Source organism: Ascaphus truei, chromosome 5, assembly GCF_040206685.1.
Source record: "Ascaphus truei isolate aAscTru1 chromosome 5, aAscTru1.hap1, whole genome shotgun sequence".
NCBI classification, from domain to species: domain Eukaryota; kingdom Metazoa; phylum Chordata; class Amphibia; order Anura; family Ascaphidae; genus Ascaphus; species Ascaphus truei.
The window spans coordinates 285,640,120-285,654,949 of NC_134487.1; the positions used below are offsets into that span (position 1 = coordinate 285,640,120).

The 14,830-nt window shown below is 48.6% G+C and overlaps 1 protein-coding gene across 1 annotated transcript; it reads left to right on the forward strand.

The window, feature by feature from the left end:
• The first annotated feature begins 2,824 nt into the window (after positions 1 to 2,824).
• On the forward strand, positions 2,825 to 12,736 carry GPR19 (G protein-coupled receptor 19). The gene is made up of 2 exons (XM_075602461.1): positions 2,825 to 3,159; positions 11,058 to 12,736. Exon 2 carries the CDS (start codon positions 11,079 to 11,081, stop codon positions 12,324 to 12,326), a length of 1,248 nt encoding a protein of 415 aa, XP_075458576.1. The 5' UTR covers positions 2,825 to 3,159; positions 11,058 to 11,078; the 3' UTR covers positions 12,327 to 12,736.
• The last annotated feature ends 2,094 nt before the right edge of the window (positions 12,737 to 14,830 follow it).

Genomic DNA, 14,830 nt, shown 5'->3' on the forward strand with positions numbered 1-14,830 from the left:
ATGAGACTGCCTATCTCTCTGCTGCTGAATGAGACAGCCTATCTCTCTGCTGCTAAGTGAGACAGCCTGTCTCTCTCCTGCTAAGTGAGACAGCCTGTCTCTCTGCTGCTGAGTGAGACAGCCTGTTTTTGAAGTGAAACTTCTATGCTAGCACCTACCATATGAAAATTTCCCTTGGAGTAAATTGCCTTGTTGGTGACGGAAGTAACATCACAGCTGGCAGATGAGGCCTCCTGCGCTCGGCACGCCTGCGCTGTAGGCGTCGCCGAAGACTCGGCACGATGGCACACCGCCTCAGCATTCCACCCTGAATTCGCAGTAGGCGCCGGCTGGGCACGCGCACGTGCAGAGGCAGCATAGGCGGAGCACACACACACAAAGAGACGCACACACACAGAGACGAACACACACACAGAGACGCACACACTCACACAGACACAGATACACAGAGACACACATACACAGAGACACATACACAAGGAATTCACAGTTACTATACATATAGAAGTGCAAATAGCTAAAACAGGGTGTGTGTGTCGCGCACGTGCACTATAAGTCAAACTTCTTTGCGTTTTGTCACTGTAATTGTGTTTTGATTTTTAATTAAAAACATCACCATCACAAATACAATTTCTGTGACAAAACACAAAGAAGTTTCACTTAAAATGGCGTGCTTGGCACACACACACTTTTTTCTGCTGCTGAGTGATGCATCCTATCTGCTGATGCTGATGAGTGAGACATCATATCTCTGCTGATGAGTGAGGCAGACTGTCTTTCTACTGCTGAGTGTGACATCTTATCTCTCTGCTGGTGAGTGAGACATCCTATCTCTCGGCTGCTGAGTGAGACATCCTATCTGCTGCTGAGTTAGACATCCTATCTCTCTGCTGCTGAGTGAGACATCCTATCTCTCTGCTGCTGAGTGAGACATCCTATCTCTGCTGCTGAGTGAGACATCCTATCTCTCTGCTGCTGAGTTAGACATCCTATCTCTCTGCTGGTGAGTGAGACATCCTATCTCTCTGCTGCTGAGTGAGACATCCTATCTCTGCTGCTGAGTGAGACATCCTATCTCTCTGCTGCTGAGTGAGACATCCTATCTCTCTGCTGAGTGAGGCAGTCTGTCTTTCTGCTGCTGAGTGAGACATCCTATCTCTCTGCTGCTGAGTGATGCATCCTATCTGCTGCTGAGTGAGACATCCTATCTCTCTGCTGAGTGAGGCAGCCAGTCTTTCTGCTGCTGAGTGAGACATCCTATCTCTCTGCTGCTGAGTGAGGCATCCTATCTGCTGCTGAGTGAGACATCCTATCTCTCTGCTGAGTGAGGCAGCCAGTCTCTCTGCTGCTGAGTGAGACATCCTATATCTCTGCTGCTGAGTGAGACATCCTATCTCTCTGCTGAGTGAGGCAGCCTGTCTTTCTGCTAATGAGTGAGGCAGCCAGTCTTTCTGCTGCTGAGTGAGACATCCTATCTCTCTGCTGATGAGTGAGGCAGCCTGTCTCTCTGCTGCTGAGTGAGGCAGCCTGTATTTCTGCTGATGAGTGAGGCAGCCTGTCTCTCTGCTGCTGAGTGAGGCACCCTATCTGCTTCTGAGTGAGACATCCTATCTCTCTGCTGAGTGAGGCAGCCAGTCTCTCTGCTGCTGAGTGAGACATCCTATCTCTCTGCTGCTGAGTGAGACATCCTATCTCTCTGCTGAGTGAGGCAGCCTGTCTTTCTGCTGATGAGTGAGGCAGCCAGTCTTTCTGCTGCTGAGTGAGACATCCTATCTCTCTGCTGATGAGTGAGGCAGCCTGTCTCTCTGCTGCTGAGTGAGGCAGCCTATCTTTCTGCTGCTGAGTGAGACAGTCTGTATTTCTGCTGCTGAGTGAGGCAGCCTGTATTTCTGCTGATGAGTGAGGCAGCCAGTCTTTCTGCTGCTGAGTGAGGCAGCATATCTTTCTGCTGCTGAGTGAGGCAGCCTGTCTCTCTACTGCTGAGTGAGGCAGCCTGTATTTCTGCTGCTGAGTGAGGCAGCCTGTATTTCTGCTGCTGAGTGAGGCAGCCTGTATTTCTGCTGCTGAGTGAGGCAGCCTGTATTTCTGCTGCTGAGTGAGGCAGCCTGTATTTCTGCTGCTGAGTGAGGCAGCCTGTATTTCTGCTGATGAGTGAGGCAGCCTGTATTGCTGCTCCTGAGTGAGGCAGCCTATCTTTCTGCTGCTGAGTGAGGCAGCCTGTATTTCTGCTGCTGAGTGAGGCAGCCTGTATTTCTGCTGCTGAGTGAGGCAGCCTGTATTTCTGCTGCTGAGTGAGGCAGCCTGTATTTCTGCTGCTGAGTGAGGCAGCCTGTATTTCTGCTGCTGAGTGAGGCAGCCTATCTTTCTGCTGCTGAGTGAGGCAGCCTGTATTTCTGCTGCTGAGTGAGGCAGCCTGTATTTCTGCTGCTGAGTGAGGCAGCCTGTATTTCTGCTGCTGAGTGAGGCAGCCTGTATTTCTGCTGCTGAGTGAGGCAGCCTGTATTGCTGCTGCTGAGTGAGGCAGCCTATCTTTCTGCTGCTGAGTGAGGCAGCCTGTATTTCTGCTGCTGAGTGAGGCAGCCTGTATTTCTGCTGCTGAGTGAGGCAGCCTGTATTTCTGCTGCTGAGTGAGGCAGCCTGTCTCTCTGCTGCTGAGTGAGGCAGCCTGTATTTCTGCTGCTGAGTGAGGCAGCCTGTATTTCTGCTGCTGAGTGAGGCAGCCTGTATTTCTGCTGCTGAGTGAGGCAGCCTGTCTTTCTGCTGCTGAGTGAGGTTTTATGAATCAGAGCCTCCTCTTCCCCTCCTCCCATGTGAGTGTGATGGAGACACAGGGGGAGGGTCTGGGTTTGGTACAGCCCAGCTCCCCCCACTATGCTTTGTTGCAGTGGTAGTGGCTGCATGGGCTGCCTGTGGTTGTGTGTGTGTCTGTGTGTCTGTGTGTGTGTGTGCAATGAGTGCAGTGTGAGTGTGTAGTGTGTAGTGTGAGTGCTGGCATCACATCCCATGGCGCAGCCATGAGGGGACCCGGAGCATCTTTTGCAGCCGGGCCTGAGCACACACCGAGCCTCCGGACTGGGGAGGGCGACCCGGGGGAGGCAGCAGCTGTGACCATGAGCACCGCCCCCCTCCTGGAGGAGACTGATACAGTGTAACCCAGAGGTGAGTGTGTACACAGGGGACACTGCTACTGTATATTACTGGCAGCTTATTCTCAGGGCAGGCAGTGTATATTGTAAGGTGTATATATAGGTGCACATGCAGGAGGGATATATGTATATGTATGTATATGCTGCGAGGGGATGTCATATTACAGCAGTATGTGTGTACAGGCAGTGAGTATGTGTGTACAGGCAGTGAGTATGTGTGTACATTACAAGCAGGGTGTACAGGCAGTGAGTATGTGTGTACATTACAAGCAGGGTGTACAGGCAGTGAGTATGTGTGCACATTACAAGCAGGGTGTACAGGCAGTGAGTGCCTCTGTACATTACAAGCAGGGAGTACAGGCAGTGAGTATGTGTGTACATTACAAGCAGGGAGTACAGGCAGTGAGTATGTGTGTACATTACAAGCAGGGAGTACAGGCAGTGAGTATGTGTGTACATTACAAGCAGGGTGTACAGGCAGTGAGTATGTGTGTACATTACAAGCAGGGTGTACAGGCAGTGAGTATGTGTGCACATTACAAGCAGGGAGTACAAGCAGTGAGTATGTGTGTACATTACAAGCAGGGTGTACAGGCAGTGAGTATGTGTGTACATTACAAGCAGGGTGTACAGGCAGTGAGTATGTGTGTACATTACAAGCACGGTGTACAGGCAGTGAGTATGTGTGTACATTACAAGCAGGGTGTACAGGCAGTGAGTATGTGTGTACATTACAAGCAGGGAGTACAGGCAGTGAGTATGTGTGTACATTACCAGCACGGTGTACAGGCAGTGAGTATGTGTGTACATTACAAGCAGGGTGTACAGACAGTGAGTATGTGTGTACATTACAAGCAGGATGTGCAAGGAGTGAGTAGCTGTGCACATTGCAAGAAGAGTAAACAGGCAGTGAGAATGTGTGTACAGTATATTAAAGCAGGGCGTACAGACAGTAAGTATGTGTGTACATTACAAGTAGGCTGTACAGACAGTGAGTGCCTGTGTACATTACAAGCACGGTGTACAGGCAGTGAGTACCTGTGTACATTACAAGAAGGGTGTTCAGGCAGTGAGTACGTGTGCACATTACAAGCAGGGTGTATAGGCAGTATGTGTGTACATTACAAGCAGGGTGTACAGGCAGTGAGTATGTGTGTACATTAGAAGCAGGGTTTACAGGCAGTGAGTACGTGTGTACATTACAAGCAGGGTGTAATGGAAGTGAGTATGTGTGTACATTATAAACAGGGTGTACAGGCAGTGAGTATGTGTGTACATTAGAAGCAGGGTGTACATTACAAGCACGGTGTACAGGCAGTGAGTATGTGTGCACATTACAAGCAGGGTGTACAGGCAGTGAGTGTGTGTACATTACAAGCAGGGAGTACAGGCAGTGAGTATGTGTGCACATTACAAGCAGGGTGTACAGGCAGTGAGTGTGTGTACATTACAAGCAGGGTGTACAGGCAGTGAGTATGTGTGTACATTATAAGCAGGGTGTACAGGCAGTGAGTGCCTCTGTACATTACAAGCAGGGAGTACAGGCAGTGAGTATGTCTGTACATTATAAGCAGGGTGTACAGGCAGTGAGTATGTCTGTACATTATAAGCAGGGTGTACAGGCAGTGAGTGCCTCTGTACATTACAAGCAGGTTGTACAGGCAGTGAGTAGCTGTGCACATTACAAACATGGTGTACATTTAGTGAGTACTTGTGTACATTACAAGCAGGGAGTATGTGTGTACATTGCAAGCAGGGTGTACAGGCAGGGAGTAAATATGTACATTACAAGAAAATTGTACAGGCTGTGAGTATGTGTGTACATTACAAGCACGGTGTGCATGCAGTGAGTATGTGTGTATTTTACAAGCATGGTGTACAGGCAGTGAGCATATGTGTATATTACAGTGCGTACATGCAGTGGGGATATATGGTACAGCTCAACCCCGTTATAACGCAATCCGTTACAACGCAAATCCGCTTATAACGCGATGCAAGCGTGGCTCCCAAAGTCAATGGTGGATATCGGCGATTTGGGCGCCGTGCAGCGGAGCGCGTTTAGATGACTCCGGGGACTCAGTGGCACCAAATCGGCACGATCGGATTTTATTCAATAAGCCCTATGTGTTAAAAGTTTGGAGCGTTGTCTCTCACTCATATCCCTGCCCAATGGTGCTTTACCATGACACCACAGATTGTAAGCTCTTGGGTCTGGCATCCGGAGTGCGCACTCCTTTGATAAATTCTAATCCATGTGAATGACCCGGATTATACAAAGGAAAACGTTTATTGTTCAAGTAATTATGATATCACCCCCTTTCCCGGCTCCGCTAAACACTGCCCATACCTTTCACCTGATATAATGAATAATAATGTTCTTCCTACATGGCACTGGCAGTGTCCACAGCGCTATATACAGGATTTTGCAGTGCAATGAGTCTCTGCCCTGAAGAGCTTACGATCTAATTTTGGTGGCTGAGGCACAAAGTGACACAGGGAGAATTCGTAGGTGGGGTCCCTACCTCTAAACCAGGAGTGACCAACTCCAGTCCTCAACTTCAGTCCTCAAGGGCCACCAACAGGTCAGGTTTTAAGGATATCCCTGCTTCAGCACAGGTGGCTCAATCAGTGGCTCGGTCACCACCTGTGCTGAAGCAGGAATATCCTTAAAACCTGACCTGTTTGTGGCCCTTGATGACCGGAGTTGGCCATCCCTGCTCTAAGCTATTATAGTGTGTGTGTGTGTGTGTGTGTGTGTGTGTGTGTATGTATGTATGTCTTTATTTATATAGCGCCATTAATGTACATAGCGCTTCACAGTAGTAATACACGTGACAATCACATAAATACCAAATAACTACAAATAACACATCATGGGAATAAGTGCATCAGACATAAAAGTAACATTGTGGAAGAGGAGTCCCTGCTCCGAAGAGCTAACAATCTAATTGGTAGGTAAGAGAACGTAACAGAGACAGTTGGAGGGCGTTCTGGTAAGTACGTCTGCAGGGGGCCAAGTTATATGTATCATGTGTATAGTAATAGCCACGGTGCTACTTACAGTATATGCTTCTTTAAGCAGGTGGGTCTTAAGGTGGATAGAGAGGGTGCTAGTCGGGTACTGAGGGGAAGGGCATTCCAGAGGTGCGGGGCAGTCAGAGAGAAAGGTTTAAGGCGGGAGAGGGCTTTAGATACAAAGGGGGTAGAGAGAAGACATCCTTGAGCTGAACGTAAGAGTCGGGATGGTGCATAGCGAGAAATTAGGGCTGAGATGTAAGGAGGGGCAGAAGAGTGTAAAGCTTTAAAAGTGAGGAGGAGAATTGAGTGTGAGATACGGGATTTGATAGGAAGCCAGGAGAGGGATTTCAGCGGGGGAAACGCGGAGACTAATTTAGGAAAGAGTAGAGTGATTCTGGCAGCAACGTTTAGGACAGCAGGAGGTTACAGTAATCGAGACGGGAGGGAATGAGGGCCTGAGTCAAAGTTTTAACAGTCGAGTAACAGAGGAAAGGGCGTATCTTTGTAACATTGCGGAGGAAAAAGCAACAGGTTTTAGATACATTTTGAGTGTGAGGGGAGAATGTGAGAGAGGAGTTGAGTGTGACCCCTAGGCAGCGTGCTTGGGCTACTGGGTGAATGATGGTACTTTCAACAGTAATATGGAAGGAGGTAGTAGGGCCAAGTTTGGGAGGAAGTATTAGGAGCTCTGCTTTTGCCATGTTAAGTTTAAGTCAGGGGAGAGCCATTCAGGATGACATCGCAGAGAGACAGGTGTAAGGTCAGGGGTCAAAAAGTAAATTTGAGTGTCATCAGCATAGAGGTGATATTTAAACCCAAGAGTTGTGATTACATCACCTAGAGAAAGTGCATACAGAGAAAAGAGAAGAGGTCCCAGGACAGAGCCCTGGGGTACCCCCACAGAGAGATCGATAGAGGAGGAGGCGGTGTTAGCAAAAGAGACCCCCCCGTCTCAATCTCCGGCATCTTCTCGCAGATCGCGGTGAAGCGCTGTGCACGCGCCGCCCCCCCCCCCGCCAGGCGCGCGTGCTACAGTGCACACTGGGACCGCGGCTTTAGGAAGGGGTGTAGGATGGGAGGAGGAAACCGAGGGGATGTTCTGACGTATGGTTTCCACCTTTTCCTTAAAATAGTCAGCAAAGGTCTGAGGTGGGATAGCGGAAGAAGAGGAGGCAGTATAATGTTCATAATATAATGTTCTCATACATTGTATCACTCGAGACATATAAGGCAAGGGATCCCTCTTTCGGAGCTGACTGCCTGGCTATATACGTCCGCTGCAAGTGTATATACTAATGCAGGGGTGCACAAACTTTTGCAGCTGCGCCCGCTTGCCTGCTCCCCCTGATGCTCGCGCCCCCCTTACCTCTGTTCCCGGCGTCACATGACCCCGCGGCATCATTTGACACCGCGTTGCCATAGCGACGCGTCAACACAGCCTTCTGAATCACGGTAAATTGGAGTTACAGAGGCCTCATGCGATCCCCCAGCATGGAAGAGCGCGGGGCCTCTGCAACTGCCGCCCCCCCCCCCAAAAAAAATGGGCACTCCCCAGTTTGCGCACCCTTGTTCTAATGCACCTTAACCTCTTTATTGCCAGAGGGTCCTGCAGCGCACGGCAAACCAGCGTCATCTGGAGAGGGAAGACGCTCAGATTAGGCCCCCTTGGCAGTGAAGGGGTTAATGGGCAAGATACGGATGGAGACGGTTTGCCGGGCTAATTAATTATCCCTTCCCCCCCCCCCCACAACCCCCCACAGCTGTCAAGGTCTCATAATGACCATCGCTCTCCCCCAGCATTCACCCAGCGTCATGGCAACCAGGACGTCAGCCCAGCTGGGAAGGTTTCCGGCCTGCCTGTGAGACGGGCTTCTAGCTTGTGCCGCTTTATCTCCCTGCGAACCCAGTCTTACCCCCAAGCCCCTTCTCCCCCCCCCCCCGTCCCAGGGAGCTAGTATCTAATATTTTTATTTGTTCCAGTGGGTCAGAAAGTAATGGTTATGCAGTGACGCTATTAATGGGTGCAGAGTATCAGTGCTGGCCATAACACACAGAGTTAAAAAGGGATATATATATATATATATATATATATATATATATATATATATATATATATATACATATATATATATATATATACAGTGGAAATATTACTGCATGCGCATTTGCATGTCTTGTCTGAAACCCCGCCTTTTTCCATTATCACCCATCATACAGCGCTTCCACTGCAGCAAGGGATTCTGGGAAATGACATGCACATGAGCACTCAGTGCCACCTTTTGCTTCAAATCCATATGGCATGGACCCCTATAAGCTTATGCTTGCTGCATTGCACAGCTTTAAAGTGCAGCCTGTGTTAAGATTCATCCCCAGTATACCTACCCTCTGACAGCTATTTCAACCTTAATGGGTCTCCCCAGTGTGGGGTTGGTTATACTGGCTTTGCAATTTGAAGATTGGGATACTTGGGATACTTAGTTAAGTTACGGTGGGTAAAAAAAGTGACAAAAACCCTCCACAGCAAAGCATATAGCAAATGGATATATCACTGTATGATCATTTGCATGTCTTAGACAGGTCTGCAATCCCGCCTTTCACCATTATCACCCGGCACACAGTGCTTCAGCACAGGTGGCTCAATCAGAGGCTCAGTCTTTAACTGAGCCTCTGATTGAGCCACCTGTGCTGAAGCAGGGACTGATTGAGCCACCTGTGTTGGGATATCCTGAAAACCTGACCTGTTTGGAGGGCTTGAGGACTGGAGTTGAGCGCCCTTGAAATACACATTAGTTTCAAATGAAATAACAATTAAAACAGTTCATTATTATTATTATTATTTTTTAAGAGCAAGTGATTTATATTTAATATTACTCAGTTTCCGGTTTTGGAAGCATAAATGTATACACGTAAACATAGCCAAAATAATAAAATGGCACGCAAGGAGTTGACCTCAAGCCTTGGACTGTAATGGTGGGAAGTTTATAGAGAATTCTACTTACATACCGGGTTAGATAATCTTGTCTCCCAACAAGCACATCGCTGTATTACATATTATATAATATATATTATATATATATATATATATATATATATATATCTGTACAGTGCTGTGTACACTGGCTTCTGCTATATAAATACAGATGCAAATGTGCTGTCGGTTGGGACATTCTGCTTTCAGCGTTTAACGCTACCGGGTCCTAAATAGAGATGGGATCCGGATTTGGATCCCCCTCGGATCGAGCGGATCCTTTAGTCTTTCCGGATTTTTTTTTTTTTATCACTGTCAATCTAATCCAAAATTTTTACAAATCCTCCAACGGATTGCGCAGATCCTTAATAATCCCGGCGGATTGCGCAGATCCTTAATAATCCCGGCGGATTGCGCAGATCCTTAATAATCCCTGCGGATTGCGCAGATCCTTAATAATCCGTGCGGATTGCGCAGATCCTTAATAATCCCGGCGGATTGCGAAGATCCTTAATAATCCCGGCGGATTGTATCCAATGGCGGGTTTTGGATTAATCCACATGGATTGAAACCGGAACAATCCGTCAACGGATTTTACACCGCGGAAGGGATTTTGATGGGAAAGCCCGGGAAATTCCGGGATAAATTGTACTAATGGCAGTTTACGGGGTCACATCTGGATGATTGATACTTTTGTTTTACCAGAATCTGACACCTACTATATATAGTGAAAAACCATAGATTGGTTGGACAACTGCTCAGAGAAAAAAAAGCACCAAACAGCTCACCGGGTTATATCAAAATAAAAAAGATTATCAAAGTGAATCACTCATAGCTCCAAGATCCGCCTGAAGGGCATGTGTGCGCACACACACAAATACTATATTCTGGGTGATAACGTGGATTTATATTTGTATCTCTATCGCCAGTAATGTACGCAGAGCTTTACAAAATGAACCGTAGCATACGGTAATTAGAATATAATTAGTGCAACAAAGACAAACGGTGCTAGCAAAGGGAGCTAACGATCTAAATGATGCCATGGCCCCCGCTGTAGATTTTGTTAGAACGTTTTAGTGATACAATACACACTGCCTTTACCACGCGCTAATTAACCTTTCCATCCAGAGCAGGGGCGGCCACCGCCAGTCCTCAAGAGCTACCAACAGGTCAGGTTTTTCAGGATATCCCTGCTTCAGCACAGGTGGCTCAATCAGTGGCTCAGTCAAAGTGCCGAAGCATAGCCTGAAAACCTGCCCTGTTGGTAGCTCTCGAGGACTGCGGTGATCCAGGTCTAAATATTCTTCGTATCAATATTTTTCGAAAATGATCCACACTATTGGGAGGATATTTACAGTGCAGTTAATGTGTGTGTGTGTGTGTGATTAGGAGGACAAGCAAGGGGGGGGGGGGGGGGAATATCAGTGGGAACTGAACCTTTAATTAATTTCATTTCTTGTATCTTATTTTCTTTGTTTCCACTTTCCATTCTCCCTTCTCTCCACTATGCTTCATCTTCCTCCTCCATCTTACACTCCTTCTCTCTCTCCTCCCTTCTCTCCCACCCGTCCGCCCCACTCCCCTCCTCCCCTCTCTTTCTCCTTGCCCTGTCCATTTCACCCCCCCCAACCTTCGCTTACCCTCTCTTTCACCTTCCCCCTCTTCCTTACCTTTCCTCCTCTCTCATATCCAACCTCTCTCTCACCTCCCCCCTCTTTCTTACCACCTCTCACATCTCCTACCTCTCTCTCACCTCCCCCTCTTCCTTACCTTACTCCCTTTTCCTCATCTCCCACCTCTCTTACTTCCCCTTCTTTCTCACTTCTCCCTCGTTCTGTCGCCTTCCCCTGTGTTTGTCTCTCCTCCCATCTCTCTCACCTCTCCCCTTTCACTCCCCTACCTTCCCTCACCTCCCATTCTCTCAGGGCACAGCATTTGAGGTGAACATGGTGTTTGCCCATGGAATGGATGCCCACATGTCTCCTCTAGTTCTGCCCACCCTCCTCTACCCGATGCCCAACACCAGCGTGACCGCCTGCACTCTCTCAGCTGGAAAGCCCTGGGTGCCCGGACACTTTAAAGATGGCGCCACTGTGAGGAGGAACGGCACCACTCCAGCCCAGCTCCTCCTTCCCGGGGAAATAGCAGCCGCCGGTCTCGTCTTTGGGGTCATCTGGCTCCTATCAGTCTTCGGCAACGCTTTGGTGTGTCTGGTCATCCATCGGAGCCGGAGGACTCAGTCCACCACCAACTATTTTGTGGTGTCCCTGGCATGTGCTGACATGCTGCTGAGCGTGGGCAGTGCCCCCTTCACCCTGCTCCAGGTCACTTCCGGACGCTGGGCGCTGGGCAGTGCCATGTGCAAGATGGCACGGTATTGCCACTACCTGACTCCAGGAGTCCAGATCTACGTCCTGCTGTCCATCTGCCTTGACCGCTTCTACACCATCCTGTACCCACTGAGCTTCAAGGTCTCCAGGGAGAAAGCTAAGAGGATGATCGCCGCGTCCTGGCTGTTTGACGCCGCCTTCGTTTCTCCCGCCTTCTTCTTTTATGATAGTGTGGATGGCCACTGTAACTTCTTCCCTCCCCCCTCCTGGGACGGGGCAGCTTATGGGGTGGCTCACCTCCTGGTGGGCTTTCTGGTGCCTTCTGTCCTAATTGTCCTCTTCTACCAGAAGGTGGTGAAGTACATTTGGCGCATTGGCACAGACGGGCTCACCGTCAGACGTACCATGAACATTGTGCCCAGGACCAAGGTGAAAACCATTAAGATGTTCCTGATGCTCAACGCCATCTTTCTAGTTTCATGGCTGCCCTTCTACGTGGCGCAGCTATGGCATCCGGATGAGAGCGACCGGCGGCAGAGCTGCCTGGTGTTCCTAGTTGTCTCCTGGCTCTCGTTTGGGTCTTCAGCCGCCAAGCCCACGCTGTACTCTGTTTACAACGCCAACTTCCGCCGCGGCATGAAGGAGACTTTCTGCATGTCCTCCATGAAGTGCTACCGGAGCAACGCCTACACCATCACCACCAGCTCTCGCATGGCCAAGAGAAACTACGTGGGCATCTGCGAGATACCCGCCCCGGCCAAGACTGCCGCCAAGGAGTCCGTGTACGATTCCTTTGACCGCGAGGCAAAGGAGAAGAAGCTTGCCTGGCCCATCGACTCTAACCCTCCCAACACCTTTGTGTGACTGGGGGGGGGGGCTTACAACAAGGGCACCGAAAAAAAAGAATGACACATATGGGACAGTAACCATGCTCTCTTAACCCCTTCACTGCCAGAGGGGGGTACCAACCCAGCCCCCCCTGGCAGTGAAAGGTTTAATGAAAAACTGATGAAGGTATTAGCAGAAAGTGCCAAACATGGGGGGGTCTAAGTGGCTTAATAAAGTAGTGGTACTGTGCCTAATTTGAAGAAGAAAAAAAAAAGATTTACATGTATTGAGCATCGAGATAAATCTCGTTGGGAAGCGGGATATGTTGGCGCTTTATAATGTAATAATAATATGTATGCTGTAAAAAGAAGGGGCAGAAATGCCATTTGACTTTAAAAAAAAAAGTGGAATTGTAAGTTTGTAAATAAAAAAAAAGTTGCAGCACTCGGGTGTGAAAGTAAAATTGTAGTCGTACTCGGCACTCATCATTTACCGTCACATTTTCAGCCCTGGCCAAACGAGACCAGAACACTTTGCTCCATCCCACGAAATTTAGAAATAGATTTGACAAAAGTGGGCAGCGTGTACTGTTGCCGGGGCTGCCGGGTTAGATTTGGGTGTCGCGGGGCTTCAGTACCACAGACTACGGGGTGCGGCACAATTGGTCACATAGCCAGGTAATTAGCAGACAGCTTTTAACGGATCAGCAGAAAGATGACAAAGTTCTGTTTTAATGGGGAAACAATAGTAGTTGCACGGAACGGCCTTCCAGAAGAAATGGTGGAGCCAAAAGAAGTTCAGAAATTAGATCCCAGTTAAGAAAAAAACAAAAAGGTTTCGCTCAACGTTGTCCTGTAAGGTTACCACTTTCACACGGTGTGCTTAATATAACAAGAAAGGGCTAGATATCAATTAAAAAAAACTAAATCAAGTCCGTGGCGTCACGGTTTCCCTCTGTGCTGCCATGTTCAGGGTTCTGCCTCTCTCTTCCCAAATTGTCACCTCCTGTGATGTTATCTATGGCTCTGGACAGGACATTTGGTGCAGCGGGACGGAGCAGGACTTAAATATAAAGCGGTCCCTCCTGTCCTGAGCAGGGACTCCCGGTGTTCAAAGTGTCTCTGCCGCTGGATCGTTTTAGTGGCATTGGCCGGGAGTCATCAACGTGCAATCCCCGGCGCTCTCGTGCTCGATGTGCCCATATCCGCTATCAAAGTCCATGACAAATATGGTCATTTGGGGGGGGGGGGGGGGTGATAACGCGAATCGTGCTTTGGTGACTCGCGGCCATTTTATCTTCCCGTCATCTGGGGAGAGCTGAAAGTTCTGAGACGTCACATATATGCCTATGACAACTGGAACTTCCTGTATAAGGGATGACATCAAGGTGGCATATGTCTGCTGTAAATATTCATATCTCCAATATGCTTTTAGAGACAATACAAGCGGACGATTTTTACACATAGGATTGAAGCAGGGGGTCTGCAGAGCTGAACTGCATTCATTTCAGTTCCGGGGACCCCCTGCTTCCTGAGATACCTCTGTAGGGGGGGGCCAGCAACCGCTTAGCTAGCGCGGTTCACGTAATGGCAGCGTTTCAAAGCTCCCGGGCCCAGCGGGCCAATAGGAAGCCATGATGTCATCAGGTGCAGCTTCCGATTGGCCAGCGGGATGCGGGAGCTTTAAACTTTGCCAAAATACCGGCATCCCCTTTGCAGGCAAGTATCTCGAGAAGCAGGGGGTCCCTGGAGCTGAAATGAATGGGGTTCAGCTCAGGAGACCCCCTGCTTCAAACCGATGTGAAAAAAACAATAAAAAGCATGAATTGCTGCTTTAAAAGATTTTTTTTAAAAGATTTTTTGTTGTTGTTGCTAAGAACAAGAAGAGCACCTAAGATTGTGCGGCTGATACCTACCTTTCTGAATGCTTTGGGACAGACACAAGGGAAACCTATGGGATGAGAGACTGAATAATGGTCTTGAATTTGCTAATGTGTTACTTAGTAACTAAAGTCAAGAGTTTAGTCTTGCACACCTTTAAATGTACTAATATCAGCAGTATACTTGCATTTAGAGTACCGGTGCTCCGTGGTTCAGGGAAACAAGCTGTCTGGTGTCGTTTCAGAGTACATGAAAGTAAGTGGTGGATCCAGGGCACTTCGGATTTACAGAGAAGCAATGTATTCTCATAGTGGCACACACCAGTGTACTTAGTAACTAAACAGACAAGATAAGCCATCAGTTTCTCTGGTCATGGAACACAGTGTATACCAGCCAGGTCTTATCTGGTAATGTCTAGTGCAGCGGTTCTCAACCTTTTTTACCCTGTGCACCCCCTCCTAGGAAATATCTGTTCTGCGAACCCCTAATTAATAAACCTTATTGCTGACTCATCAGACTATTGCTAACCAAATTGTGTGACCGATCCCAGGCAGTATGGTGTCCTGAGCTCCTGGGGGACACACACGCTTAATAATCCCCCCCAAAATGGGGGTATAGCTTTCATTCACTGCAGGAGCTTCTAAAGTCACGCCCCACAAT

Excerpts from the sequence above, each read along its gene's own strand:
- GPR19 (XM_075602461.1), top strand. The coding sequence starts at position 11,079 with ATGGTGTTTGCCCATGGAATGGATGCCCACATGTCTCCTCTAGTTCTG.